This window comes from Rhinopithecus bieti, unplaced genomic scaffold (assembly GCF_001698545.2).
Source record: "Rhinopithecus bieti isolate Rb0 unplaced genomic scaffold, ASM169854v2 scaffold_13207, whole genome shotgun sequence".
NCBI lineage: Eukaryota > Metazoa > Chordata > Mammalia > Primates > Cercopithecidae > Rhinopithecus > Rhinopithecus bieti.
This window is the reverse complement of record NW_016807866.1, coordinates 5,540,313-5,555,414: the sequence shown is the minus strand read 5'-3', so window position 1 is coordinate 5,555,414 and position 15,102 is coordinate 5,540,313. Positions and strand designations below refer to the sequence as shown.

At 48.6% G+C, this 15,102-nt stretch overlaps 2 protein-coding genes across 3 annotated transcripts in view; both read right to left on the bottom strand.

The window, feature by feature from the left end:
* The window catches only part of DOP1B (DOP1 leucine zipper like protein B), a 122,853-nt gene extending 120,193 nt beyond the window's left edge, over positions 1-2,660 (bottom strand). For both annotated transcript variants that reach the window (XR_001887647.1, XM_017883968.1), the window contains exon 1: positions 2,502-2,660. The gene's annotated coding sequence lies outside the window, so the exon portion shown is untranslated. The remainder of the gene's footprint in view (positions 1-2,501) is intronic.
* Positions 2,661-9,484: 6,824 nt separating this feature from the next.
* CBR3 (carbonyl reductase 3) overlaps positions 9,485-15,102 on the bottom strand; it is a 14,979-nt gene continuing 9,361 nt past the window's right edge. The window contains exon 3 of the mRNA XM_017883961.1: positions 9,485-9,976. Coding sequence (XP_017739450.1) covers positions 9,540-9,976 — 437 coding nt within the window. The 3' untranslated portion in view covers positions 9,485-9,539. The remainder of the gene's footprint in view (positions 9,977-15,102) is intronic.

The following is a 15,102-nucleotide window of genomic DNA, read 5'->3' as shown; positions in this document are numbered from 1 at the left end:
TTATTTTTTTTTTTTTTTGAGATGGAGTTTCCCTCTTGTTGCTCAGGCTGGAGTGCAATGGCACAATCTCAGCTCACCGCAACCTCCGCCTCCTGAGTACAAGCGATTTTCCTGCCTCAGCCTCCTAACTGGGATTACAGGCATGTGCCACCATGCCCAGCTAATTTTGTATTTTTAGTAGAGATGGGGTTTCTCCATGCTGGTCAGGCTGGTCTCCAACTCCCAACCTCAGGTGAACCTCCTGCCTCAGCCTCCCAAAGTACTGGGATTACAGGTGTGAGCCACTGTGCCCGGTCTCCTTTTTGTTTTTGTTGTTTGAGGTGGAGTCTCGCTCTTGTCACCCAGGATGGAGTAAAATGGTGTGATCTTGGCTCACCGCAACCTCTGCCTCTCGGGTTCAAGCGATTCTCCTGCCTCAGCCTCCCGAGTACTGGGATCACAGGCGCCCACCACAATGCCTGGCTAATTTTTTAAAAAATATTTTTGGTAGAGACGGGGTTTCATCATGTTGGCCAGGCTGGTCTTGAACTCCTGACCTAAGGTGATCCGCCCACCTCGGCCTCCCAAAGTGTTGGGATTACAGGCATGAGACACCGCACCTGGCCTTATGCATGCATTTCTTTTCTTCTTTTTTCTGTTACTGTTTTTTTTTTTTAGACAGAGTCTTGCTCTGTTGCCATGCTGGAGTGCAGTGGCGCCATCTTGGCTCACTGCAACCTCTGCATCCTAAGTTCAAGCAATTCTCCTGCCTCAGACTCCAGAGTAGCTGGGACTACTGGCATGCACCACCACGCCCGGCTAATTTTTGTATTTTTAGTAGAGACGCAGTTTCATCACATTGGCCAGGATGGTCTTGATCTCCCGATCTTGTGATCCGCCCCCTTGACCTCCCAAAGTGCTGGGATTACAGGTGTGAGCCTCCGTACCAGGCCGAATGCATTTATTTGATGCAATACAGGAGTCCTGTGAGACGGGTATTAGGAAGTCAGGCCATTCGGAAAATTGCCCAGGTCACACACCCAGCAGCTGGCAGAACCAGATTCGAGCTCAGGAAAGTGAGATAGTACAGGGTCTCCAGTACATTATGCTAGTGATAAAATTATTGGTTCAGTCCTTAAATAGCTCTTTTGCCAATGATCTTGCAATCTATCCTAGATATGTCTCCTGTGAGAGATTGAACAGTTCAGTAAAACCGACAGTTATACAGCCTATAAGTAACTAGACACACAAAGAAGTAATCACATAATAAGTGTATCTACTCACATACCGTAAAATCGAAAATGTCAGCAAGAAATCTCTCACTTTACCCATTTTTAATTTCATAGAAAATCAAATTCAGGGTTGAGCACTGTGGCTCATACCTGTAATCCAAGCACTTCAAGAGGCAGAGGAGGAAGGATTGCTTGAGCCCAGGAGTTTGAGACCAGACTGGGCAACACAGTGAGACCTTCGTCTCATAATAATAATAATAATAATAATAATAAAGAAAAAGAAAACAACAAGTTCGAGAGAAAAACCAACTGCCAGATCCCAAAAAAGTTCACTGTAAATATGTTTATATGAAGGAACATTTCTGAGCTCGATGAAAATGAGGACACAGTGACCCTACCACATAAGCAAAAACATTTAGCAACAGATAACAGATATGTACTATTAGTAATAAAATTGATAACGATCCTTAGTCTACAGCACAGAAACACTCATCACCAACGGTCTTCACTCTGGGACACGCTGTTTTGAATTTGGTCTTTCAGAGGGGTAATCAAATTGTACTGGAAAAAATTTAAGCCACCTTGGTGATGGCAGGAGGCTTGTGGGGCCGGGGGGACGGTCTTCCATCACCTTACCAAAAAAATCCTAGCAAAGTCTTCCCAATTGCGGGGCTGCAGTCGCGAGTGTAGGGCAACACCTGCGGGTAACAGTCCCCGCGAGCAGTCGGGAACCCTGCAGGGCGCAGGGGCCAGGATGGCGGAGCGCGCACTGCGGCCCGGATACCTTCTCCTGAGGACTGGCTGGAAGACTGGGGTCTTCCCCGACGAGGAAAGCCCTCAGTTCTCACAGGTCCGCGTCCCCAGCCTCCTCCCCAGCCACGACCGCACGAGCAAACAAAGGCTGAGCGTCTAGCTGTGGGCCCGCCCCGGGAGAGTGCGCGGGCCGCGATCCACCCCTGACCTGCACCTGCCGCCCGGCTCGCGAGGGCGTGGTCGGCATCTCATCCTCCGCGCCAGGGTCAGGTAACCCGAGGGGACCCCACCCAGTCTCCCTGCTGCCCTCCGGGTCTACGGCCCCGAGCTCCCCGCCCCCGCACTGCAGCAGCCAGCGCCATGGGCCCAAGCCGCGCGCCGGGAAGCCACCTGCACCCCGAGCCGCCCCACGGCGCCGCCCAAGCCCTCTGGACCTGGGGAAGGGCCCGCGGGCCGGCGGGGAGGAGACGCCCGGCTCCTCCGGCTTCGCCCAGCGGCTGAGGACTGGACGCCGGGCAGGGCGCGGACACGACTTACCCGCGGCAGTGGCCCTGTTGGCGGGCGCGCTCACGTGCGGCGCGGAGGAGCCCGCCGAGCTGCGGGAGAGAGACTGGGCAGGGGCTGCGGCGCGGCCGGGAGCCAGAACCACCGACAAAGCGCCGCGCCTGAGAACCAGCGGCGGCTGCTCTTCCCTACTGCGGGAGTCGGGGCGGAGCCTGGAGGCGGGGCCTTGGCGCTTGGGGCGGGGGCTGGAAGGCGGGGCTGGACGCCTGGAGGCGGGGTTAGGGGCGGAACCTGGAGGTGGGCCATAGGCGCGCGGGGGCGGGGTTTCCGCGGGCGGGGCGGAACTAAAAGACTGGGCCTGACCCATGGAGACGGGATCAAGGGCGGGGCCTGGGAGTGGGCCGTCGGTACAGGGGCGGGGCCTCGGCGGGCAGGGCTGGGTTGGAAGGCGTGGCCTGACTCATGAAGGCAGGATCAAGGGCGGTGCCTGGAGGCGGGCCATAACAACAGGGGCGGGACCTAGGCGGGCCGGGCTGGGCTGAAAGGCGAGGCTTGACTCATGGAGGCGGGATCAGGGGCGGGGCCTGAAGGTGGGCCATTGGTGTTAGGGCGGGGCTTCGGCTAGGGAGCAGGGCTTGGGGAGGGCCCCGGCGTGCTGGGGCCGTTCAGTCACCGCAGCCGCGCAGTGAGGGCCGGGAGTCTTCCTTAGCTTCCCCGCCATAGGCGTCGTTTCGTAGCCGGGCTGCTCCGGGGAAGGCCTCGTACAGGTGGGTAGGGCGGCGTCCGCGCCTCACCTGGGGACCCCCGACACAACCGAGTGGAAGGGGAAAATGGTCAATGCCCGCCCAAGGTCGTCCGCGTGTGCATCGGCCCGCGGAGGTGCTTTGGAGTCATTCACAGAAACGGAGAAGCGGAGGCTCCTCGAAGGGTGCGCAGCACCTGGTTCACCCCATCTTTTCCCTCTGGACCACGTCCAAGCCCTCCACACACGCTTGGGGCGCAGAGGGCGCGGCGGGCTTGGGACCCCCGCTAAGTTGCCCCAGCCCGCACGGGGGCCTCAGGTTTCCGACCCTGGGCGACAGGAGAGGTGAGATCATTTCTACCTGGACGGAGCTTGTCACGTGGGCTATGGCTCAGGAAGGAGACCTTGACGTCAACCTTAGAAAGCATTCCTATCTCTAGACAATTCCAGCCCCTGCCTGCCGTCCTCTCGAGCGCTGGGACCTGGACGGTCCAGTCCGACCGCTTCAGGACTGGACGCACCTGGATGGTGCGTGGTAGGCAGTGCAAGCCCTGTCCCCACCCAGCTGCGGCTCCAGCCAACCCGAAGCGGGCCACTTGTAGATGAAGGCTGTCATTTTTGCAGTGGCGTGGCTCCTTTTGACCCCCGAGCGTCCTTTAGAAATGTTCAGACCAGGTCTGGAGTTCGTGAAGGCGAGGCAATAGTCAAAGAGTTTGGGAGGTGGGGGAGGTATGAGCACTTGGAAGTTGTTTAGGACACTTTGTGTTTATGCATGTTTCTAGGGAAGGGGTATATTATCAGATTCCAAAGTGGATCTGTCACTTCCCTGGAAACAGTAAGAATATTTTAATAGTTTGGAATGCTGGACCTGTGGCCCAGCCAGGCTGCTGATTCTGATTTTGTCTCCATTTGGCATATACCAAGTGCCCCAGATGTAAATCCTCTCATGGTCAATTTGAGGAATGCTCTTAAGATAGAAGCAGAGAGAAATGAAAAGATTGGGCCACAGTTAGCAGGAAAAAAAAAATTAATTTCATGAAGATTGATTTCCTAATGAGAATATGATAAACTGGTTTTACAAAAGCAGCAAACAAAACAGCAAAAAAAAAAAAAAAAAAAAAAAAAAAAAAAAAAAAAAAAAAAAAAAAAAAAAAAAAAAAAAAAAAAAGATGGCAAGCAAGTGAGTTTTTTTCTTTAAGGTTCTTCAAATCCTAGTCACACTCAACACTGCACTGAACAGAGATGAAAGAACTGCTTTACACTTAACATTAAAAAAAGAACCAGTCTATTTGTGCCAAAGCCACCATGCACATATAATTTGTACCTTATATTCATATACCACCTATCTGTAAAGGACTCCGGGTGTGTGTATGGGGGTGGGGTTAATTTAATTTTGACAAATTCATTTGTAAATCATTTAAAAAACTCAATTTATAATTGGCAGTATACTGTCAATTACTGTATACTGTGTACAACATACTGATACAGGATAGACAGTAAATGTATAACATTGAGATTTGAGTATTCTGGCCAGGTGCAGTGTCTCATGCCTGTAATCCCAGCACTTTGGGAGGCCGAGGCGGGCGGATGACCTGAGGTCAGGAGTTCAAAACCAGCCTGACCAACATGGAGAAACCCTGTCTCTTCTAAAAATACAAAATTAGCTGGGTGTGGTGGCACATGCCTGTAATCCCAGCTACTCAGGAGGCTGAGGCAGGAGAATAATTTGAACCCAGGAGGGGGAGGTTGCGGTGAGCCCCGAGATGGCGAGAAGGTGCCACTGCACTCCAGCCTGGGTAACAAGCAGAAACTCTGTTTCAAAAAAAAAGAAAAATGTATCACAGAAAAGCTGATATGGAAAGAACCACTGGCTTCCTCTGTTGTCTAAAAAAACACATTGTATTAGCCAGGCGTGGTGGCACGTGCCTGTACTCCCAGCTACTTGGGAGGCTGAGGCAGGAGAATCACTTGAAACCGGGAGTTGGAGGTTGCAGTGAGCCGAGATTGCGTCACTGCACTCCATCCTGGGCAACAGAGGAAGACTCTGTCTCAGAAAACAACAAAAACAATATAAAACAAACAAAAAACACATTGTATGAGATAATCCATTTAAAATATGCTGCATTTAAATCATATTTCTCTATGGAAAAGTTCACATATAGGCTAACTTGGGGATCTATTAATAATAACCATGACTTACACTTTAAGCATAATCTAATTTACACTTAGATTTAATGTATCATCTCCCTTAGTTTTTACACCAAGAGAGTTACTACTCTCTAGACTCATCAGTGAAGCTGGACCTTCACTCATCAGTGAAGTCACTAGAGACCACAGGACTTTGTAGTCAGTCCTGGATTGACAATTAAGGGTCATCCAAGTGAGCTACATGCTTATCCAAAAAGGACTGGCTAGAGACAAAAGAGGAAGTGGGTTACACACTTATCCAAAAAGGATTAGTTAGAGACAAAAGAGGAAGAAGAAATAAAAGGGACCGGTTCATTTTCTCCTACACTTCCTGTCTGTGAGTTTGTCAGGCAGAGCCTGAAGTGCTCTGTGGTTCCTGGGCTATTGCCCGTCATTAGCAGGACTGGAGTTTGGCTGCAGAGGGAGATGAGAGTATAAAAGATACTCAGGAAGCTGATTGAAAGCCATTAAAATGTCTTTAGAGCCAGGAAGGGAGCCATTAAAATGTCTTAGGAGCTGTGACCTGAGAAGAATACTGTAAGAGCATGTTGGATTTAATCAGTGACATACAAATAGGCTGAAGGATGTTTTTGTCGTTGTTTCAGTTTTTTTTGAGACAGGGTCTTGTCCTGTCACTCAGGCTGAAGTGCACTGGCACAATCATGGCTCACTGCAGCCTTGACCTCCCAGGTTCAAGTGATCCTCCCAACTTCAGCCTCTGAGTAGCTGGGACTACAGGTGTGCACCACCACGCCCGCCTAATCTTTTTTGAATTTTTGTAGAGAGGGGTCTCGCTATGTTGTCCAGGCTGGTCTCAAACTTCTGGGCTTAAGCAACCTGTCTGCCTTGGCCTTCCAAAATGCTGGGATTACAGGCATGAGCCACTCCATCTGGCCTGCACTCTCTTCTGGTCCATGTTTGTTACGGCTGGAGCTGAGCTTTCACTCACCGTCCACCATTGCTGTTTGCCGTCCATCACTGCTATTTGCCGCCATTGCAGACCCGCCGCTGACTTCCATCCCTCTGGATCCGGCAGGGTGTCCACTGTGCTCCTGATCCAGCGAGGCGCCCATTGCCACTCCTGATTAGGCTAAAGGCTTGCCATTGTTCCTGCAGGGCTAAGTGGCTGGGTTCGTCCTAATTGAGCTGAACACTAGTCACTGGGTTCCACGGTTCTCTTCCATGACCCACGGCTTTTAGTAGAGCTATAACACTCACCGCATGGCCCAATATTCCATTCCTTGGAATCCGTGAGGCCAAGAACCCCAGGTCAGAGAACACGAGGCCATCATCTTGGGAGCTCTGGAAGCAAGGACCCACGGGTAACAGTATGACCATAGCTCACTGCAGCCTTGAACTCCTGGGTTCAAGTGACCCTCCCACCTTAGCCTACCAAGTAGCTAGGACTACAGGTGTTTGTGTGCCAGCATGCCTGGCTAATTTTTGTTTGTTTTGCTTGCAGACATGGAGGCCTGCTGTGTTGCCCAGGCTGGTTTCAAACGCCTGACCTCAGGTGATCCTCCTGCCTCAGCCTCCCAAAGTTCTAGGATCACAGACTTGAGTCACTGTGGCCAGCCAGAATTTAAATTCCACTGAATTTTTGTTGTTTGACCAACCATTCTTGCCAAAGCCTTGACACTCTTGCAAACCTTTGCAAGTACATTTCTTCTTTTTCAGAAGGCTCTTTGGTCTCCAAGTCTTTTTTCTACAGGATGTAACCTGAAGCCAGGAGGCCTGTTGCAAAACCAATCCCATTTGAAAGCAGGGAATGTGAACTCACCTATTGTCATAAAGATTTTAAAAGAGGTGCTGTCTCACTCCTGTAATCACAGCATTTTGGAAGGCTGAGGCAGGCGGATCACCTGAGGTCATGAGTTCAAGACCAGCCTGGCCAACATGGCAAAACCCCATCTCTACTAAAAATACAAAAATTAGCCAGGCATGATGGTGCACACCTGTAATCCCAGCCACTCTACTCAGGAGGCTGAGGCAGGAGAACTGCTTGAACATGGGAGGTGGAGGTTGCAGTGAGCCAAGACGGCACCACTGCACTCCAGCCAGACGACAGAGCGAGACTATCTGAAAAAAAAACATTATAAAAGAGGGTGGGTGCGGTGGCTCATGTCTGGAATCCCAGCATTTCGAGAGGCAAAGGAGTGAAGATTGCTTTAGTCCAGGAGTACAAGACCAGCCTGGGCAACATAGTGAGACCCTGTCTCTACCAAAAATTAAAAAATTATTTGGGCATGATGGCACATGCCTGTAGTCCCAGCTACTTAGGAGGCTGAGGTGGGGGGATCACTTGAAGTTTTAGTCATGGAAGTCTCTTGCCCTGGAGGTTGAGGCTGCAGTAACCCATGATCATGCCACTGCACTCCAGCCTGGGCAACAAAGCAAGACCCTGTCTCAAAAAAAAAAAAAAAAAAAAAAAAAAAGGCTTAGGGAGCCACTGAAGAATCACTCTGGGCTGTAGGTCACAGGGGGTGTACACAGGTTAAGAAGAAGACATCTGCATGTGTTTCAGTAAAGAAGTAAAGAGACAAAGTTGCGGTGGCTGGGCAACCTTGCAAACATTCTGGGAAGGAATGCAGAATGCAAAACCCAGCTGAAAATCTAGAAGAAATCACGTCCCAATGAAAGAAGATGTTCCTTCTGAGTCCCTCAAGCTCCACTACTTCATAAGTATAAGAACCAGCCGGGTGTGGTGGCTCTTGCTTGTAATCCCAGCACTTTGGGAGACTGGGGTGGGCAGATCACTTGAGGCCAGGAGTTTGAGACCAGCCTGGCCAACATGGTGAAACCCCATCTTTACTAAAAATACAAAAAATTAGCCGGGCGTGGTGGCGGGTGCCTGTAGTCCCAGCTACTTGGGAGGCTGAGGTAGAAGAATTGCTTGAACCCAGAGGTGGAGGTTGCAGTGAGCTTGTGCCACTGCACTCCAGCATGGGCGACAGACTGAGACGCTGTCTCAAACAAAAAGTATAAGAACCAATAAAAATATACTCAAATAAAACAGAATGAGATGCAAAGAAAGCTTGCAGAGCTAAGGAAATAGAGGACAAAGCATCACCCTTACAGAATCAAAAAACTAGAAACAGCAAGGAACAGCTGGAAAATGGCTCCATAGTTCTAAAACCGCTTGCTACGCCAGTGGTTCTAAGTGCAGTCCCAGGACCAGCAGTGTCAGCACCACCTGAGAACTTGTTAGAAATGAAGTGAACTGGTGTGGTGAGGGGAACCAGCAATCTGTTTTAATCAGCCCTTCAGGTGGTTCTGATGCCCACTAAAATTTGAGACAATGTTCTTCTCCCTCTCAGGCTAAAGAGTTGGGCATAGCAATGTTGTTCAGCTCCAGATTCTAGAACTAGACACCTTTCTCCCAGGGAGATTCTTATGAACATTCCTTTTCAAGAACAGAAAGAGGCTGGGTGTGATGGCTCATGCCTATAATCTCAGCACTTTGAGAGGCCGAGGCAGGCAGATCACCTGAGGTCAGGAGTTCGAGACCAGCCTGACCAACATGGAGAAACCCCCGTCTCTACTAAAAATACAAAATTTGCCAGGTGTGGTGGCACATGCCTGTAATCCCAGCTGCTAAGGAGGCTGAGGCAGGAGAATCACTTGAACCTGGGAGGTGGAGGTTGCAGTGAGCCGAGATCATGCCATTGCACTCCAGCCTGGGCAACAAGAGTGAAACTCCATCTCAAAACAAAACAAAACAAACAAACAAAAACAAAGAAGAAGAAAAAATAAAAAAAGGCTGGGTGCCGTGGCTCACGCCTTTAATCCCAGCACTTTGGGAGACCAGGGCAGGCAGATAAACCAAGGTCAGGAGTTCGAGACCAGCCTGGCCGACATGGTGAAATCCCGTCTCTACGAAAATTACAAAAATTAGCTAAGCGTGATGGCGGACTCTTGGTAATCCCAGCTACTCAGAAGGCTGAAGCAGGTGAACAGCTTGAACCCAGGAGGCAGAGGTTGCAGTGAGCTGAGATCGCACCACTGCGCTCTAGACTGGGCGACAAGAGCGAGATTCCATCTTAAAAAAAAAGAAAAAGAACAGAAAGAAAATCAAGCCACAACATCATTTCATTCATTCATTCCACCAACCTTTATTAAGCATCAAGCTCCGAAGCAGATGTTTACCAGTTTTGCACAACTTTGTCATGGACCAGCTGGCCTTGTGGCTCAGTGGCATCTGGAGGCAGGAGGGCCAAGTAGACAGGGGTGTCAGCCCCCTCCTCCACAGTCCTGATGCTGTATTTCCCATCCATGTCTGTCTGCACTGGTCCTGGGCAGCACGCATTCACCAGAATCCTGTCGGCTTTCCTCTTCTCATCCAGACGCCTGGCCAGAATCCTAGATAAGACTGTGACCCCCAACTTGGACACTCCATAAGGTGAGTTGGGCCAGCCTTCCCTCTCATGCACCTCATTTTTTGTGTCCTCCACAAACTTTTTCATGAGATCCACCAGGTCTCCCTCTGTGAGTGTCTCACTGCGGAACTTTTCCTGCAGATCTTCACTGCAGTTTTCAAAAGCCCTTAAACACTGTAAACTACTGATATTCACCACTCTCCCTGAAACAGAGTGATAAAAATATGAAAGCATATCACAGAGATACAACCATTGGTTGAATATACCAAACATATAATTGAGTCATTGTGCAGGGTTTTTTTTTTTTTTTTTGAGACAGAGTCTCGCTCTGTCGCCCAGGCTGGAATGCAGTGGTGCAATCTAGGCTCACTGCAAGCTCCGCCTCCCGGGTTCACCCCATTCTCCTGCCTTAGCCTCCTGAGTAGCTGGGACTACACGCGCCCACTACCACGCCCAGCTAATTTTTTTGTATATTTAGCAGAGACGGGTTTCACTGTGTTAGCCAGGATGGTCTCGATCTCCTGATCTCGTGATCCACCCGCCTTGGCCTCCCAAAGTGCTGGAATTGCAGGCATGAGCCACTGCACCTGGCCTCTTTTGTTTTTTATTTTGTTTTGTTTTCGAGACAGAGTCTCGCCCTGTTGTCCAGGCTGGAGTGCAGTGGTGCCATCTTGGCCCACTAGAAACTCCGCCTCCCAGGTTCAAGCAATTCTCCTGTCTCAGTCTCCTGAGTAGCTGGGATTACAAGTGCACACCACCACACCTGGCTAATTTTTGTATTTTTAGTAGAGACAGGGTCTCATCATGTTGGCCAGGCTGGTCTTGAACTCCTGATCTCAAGTGATCTGCCTGCCTCAGCCTCCCAAAGTGCTGAGATTATAGGTGTGAGCCACCGTGCCTGGCCATTGTGCAGGTTTAATTGCTGATTAAAAACAAAAAAGTGGCTGAACGCTGTGGCTCATGCCGGTAATCCCAGCACTTTGGGAGGCCAAGAGGGGTGGATCACTGGAACCCAGGAGCTGAAGACCAGCCTGAGCAACATGGCAAAACTCTATCTCTACTAAAAATACAAAAATTAGCTGGGTGTGGTAGCGTGTGCCTGTGGTCTCAGCTACTTAGGAAGCTGAGGTAAGAGGATCACCTGAATCCAGGAAGTAGAGATTGCAGTGAGCCATGATCACACCACTACACTCCACTACACTCCAGCTTGGGTGACATGAATGAGACCCTTTCTCAAAAAGTAACAATCGAATTTAAAAAAAAAATTTTAAATGTGACTATAGAAGGCATAAAATCTATGCACCCATGGGTTTTGATATTTTTTTGGCCCTATGCTCCCAAGGGGAAGAACACACCTCCGTCGGTGAGAGGGGCTCCCTTTCTCAGGGATTCTCTGAGAGATGGGTGAGGTAGTAAATTTGTAGATTCCCCAGGCAGTTTTATTTTTACTTTTACTTAAATTTATTATTTATTTATTTATTTTTAAGACACAGTCTTGCTCTATCAGTAGTAAATTTGTAGATTTCCCCAGGCAGTTTTATTTTTACTTTTATTTAAATTAATTAATTAATTAATTAATTTATTTATTTATTTTTAAGACACAGTCTTGCTCTGTCACCCATGCTGGAGTGCAGTGGTGCAATCTTAGATCACTGCAGCCTCTGACTCCCGGGTTCAAGCAATTCTCCTGCATCAGCCTCCCAAGTAGCTGGGATTACAGGTGCCCGCCACCACGCCCAGCTAATTTTTGTAATTTTAGTAGAGATGGGGTTTTGCCATGTTGGCCAGGCTGGTATTGAACTCCTGACCTGAAGTGATCTGCTCGCCTCGACCTCCCAAAGTGCTAGGATTATAGGTGTGAGCCACTGCACCCAGCCTAAAATTTTTTTATTTTGTTTTGTGAGACAGGGTCTCGTTCTGTCACCTAGGCTGGAGTGCAGTGGCACAATCTCGGCTCACTGCAACCTCCGCCTCCCAGGATCAAGTGATTCTCCTGTACCAGCCTCCCAAGTAGCTGGGACGACAGGTGTGCACCACCACACCCGGCTAATCTTTGTATTTTTTTAGTAGAGATGAGGTTTCACCTGTTGGCCATAATGGGCTTGAACTCCTGACCTCAAGTGATCCACCCGCCTTGGCCTCCCAAAGTGCTGGGATTACAGGTGTGAGCCACCGTGTGCCCAGCCCCCGGCAGTTTTAGAAAACCACTCCTCCCCAGCATACACACTCCAAGTACTTATAAACCTGCTTTCTGAGGGACAGTGCTCTCACCCTAAGGACTAACGCTCTCAATTTCCTAGGCACACCCAGTTTCCTAGGACCGTGGGCAGCCACCCCAATTCCTTAGTGCCACAACCAGCAGCAGTAAGGAATCCCTGGGGATGACTCTGTCTGTCCTTCATTATGGACACTTCACATGTGGAATGGGCTGTTTTTCCATCCTAGTTTTTATGTCATTACTTTTTTTTTTTTGAGACAATCTCACTCTGCCACCCAAGCTGGAGTGCAGTGGCACGATCTCAGCTCACTGTAGCCTCCACCTCCCATGCTCAAGTGATCCTTCTGCCTCAGCCCCACAAGTAGCTGGGACCACAGACACACACCACCACGCCCGACTAATTTTTGTATTTTTCGTGGAAACAGAGTTTCTCCATGTTGGCTGGGCTGGTCTCAAACTCCTGAGCTCAGGAGATCTGCCTGCCTCTGCCTTCCAAAGTGCTAGGATTACAGGTGTGAGCCACTGCATCCGGCCTGATTTCATTACTTTTTAGTCCCTATTTGATAATATTAATATTCATTAGATTGTGAATATTCATGTTGATCATAATTCACAGCTACTAAAGAGACAATTGTGCCCACAGAAACAAATATGCAGGCCAAACATTTTACAACAATTTGAAGTACTGATGGAAATCCAAAAACCAGTAAATGTGTTAATTTACACGTTTCATCAGCATCAAACCCCACTAATTTTAGGGAGTTCTTTTCTTACATACTATTCCGAATGCATATTCTCCGTGTCCAGGATCTCTAGGGGTTTTTTTTTTTTTTTTTGAAATGGAGTTTTGCTCTGTCATTCAGGCTGAAGTGCAGTGGCACAATCTCGGCTCACTGCAACCTCCATCTCTCGAGTTTAAGCGATTCTCCTGCCTCAGCCTCCCAAGTAGCTGGGATTACAGGTGTGCACCACCATGCCCAGATAATTTTTTGTATTTTTAGTAGAGATGGAGTTTCACCATGTTGGCCAGGCTGGTCTCAAACTTCTGACCTCAGGTGATCTGCCTTCCTCAGCCTCCCAAAGTGCTAGGGTTGCAGGCGTGAGCCACCACACTGGCCAGATCTGTAGATTTTATTTCATTTTCTGATTGGCATTCCCCACAGGTTCCCATTGCAGGGGAGCTGCACATTCTTGTGGACCCCAATTCCACAAGAGAGACCCTCACTCTGTCCTTGGAAACTACCACCTCACTCATCCCCCCAGATACCTAGTACTATTCAGTATTTCTTTCCTTCCTTCTCTCTCTCACTTTCAAAGATGAAGTGAATGTATATATTTCTTTCCTATCACAGAGAAGTTGCAAGAATAGTTCAATAAACACCCTATACCCTTCACCTAAGTTCACTAATTATTTTGCTATGTTTGCTTTTCCCTCTCTGTCCCTTTTTCTCTCCAAGTTGCTGATATCATAAACCTTCATCTTAAACACTTTAGTATTATATATGGTAACAAGGGCATTCCCCTACATTACTATAGTTGTGACCACATGCCAGGCATTTATCGTTATACGACACTATTATCTAAAATATAGCCCATATTCAAATGTGTCCAAATTGTTCCAGTAACGTTTTTATAGTTTTTGTTTCAATCCATGGTCCAAAGTAGGATCATGGATTGCATTTTTTTTTTTTTTTTTTGAGACAGAGTCTTGCTCTGTTGCCCAGGCTGGAGTGCAGTGGCGCAATCTCCACTCACTGCAAGCTCCACCTCCCAGGTTCACGCCATTCTCCTGCCTCAGCCTCCCAAGTAGCTGCGATCACAGGCGCCCGCCATGATGCCCGGCTAATTTTTTGTATTTTTAGTAGAGATGGAGTTTCACCATGTTAACGAGGATAGTCTTGATCTCTTGACCTCGTGATCTGCCCACCTCAGCCTCCCAAAGTGCTGGGATTACAGGCGTTAGTCACCACGCCTAGCCCATGGATTGCATTTAATTGTCTCATCTCTTTCATATATTTTAATGTAGAGTAGTTTGCAATGACCTTTTTTTTCTTTTTTTTTTGAAGACTGTAGACCATTATTTGGTAGTATTTCTCTCAAAGTGAATTGGTCTGATTTTCTCATGATGAGAGTCACATCAATATTTTGGCCGGGAATATACTACATCAGTGATGTTGTGTTCTTCACTGCTTTCTAAACAGCTTTGTTCTCAAAACTTGGTGGCTACAAGGAATTAAATGTAAAAGGGAAAGGAAGAAAGAAAACACAGATCATAGAAGCTGTGCCTTCGAGGAAACAAATCCTCTTAAGGGGAGGAAGTGTCCTCTTTGATCTGAGGGCACACCTCTGGGAGAGAGGCCAGGGGCTGACAGTCAGCTTCGTCAGCCAGGTGGGTCACCCGTCCTGGGAAGGGCTGCACCCACACCACCCTCCACTGAGGTCCAGGTGGCGCCACCAGTCCCGAAACACCTGCTGCTTTACTCTAGAAACAGTAGGCAAGTTGCTCCCTCTAGTGGCTTAGTAGTTGCTTGGCCTATTTACTCAGAAACTTGAACAATTAAGCAAGTCAAATACAGATGGTCCCTCCCTTCTGATGGTTCCACTTAGGACTTACTGATTTCACTGATGGGTTAGGAAAGCGATATGCATTCTGCAGAATCTGTATTTGGAGCCCCATACAACCATTCTGCATTTCACTTTCAGTACAGGTTCAATAAATTACAGAAGATACTCAACACTTTATGATAAAATAGGCTTTGTGTTAGATGACTTTGCTGGACTATAGGCTAACGTAAGCGTTCAAAGCACTTTAAAGCTACGCGAGGCTGATCTATGGTGTTTGGTAGGTCAGATCCGTTAAATGCATTTTTTTGTTTGTTTGTTTGAGAGAAGGTCTTGCTTTGTCACCCAGGCTAGAGTACCATGGCACAATCGTAGCTCACTGCAGCCTTAACCTCCAGGGCCCAAGCGATCCTCCCACCTCAGTCTCTCGAGAAGCTGCAGCATGCCGCTATGCCCAGCTAACTTTTAATTTTGTTTTTTTTTGTAGAGATGGGGTCTCCCTATGTTACTCAGGATTAAGTGCATTCTTATGATATTTTCCTTCCTTCC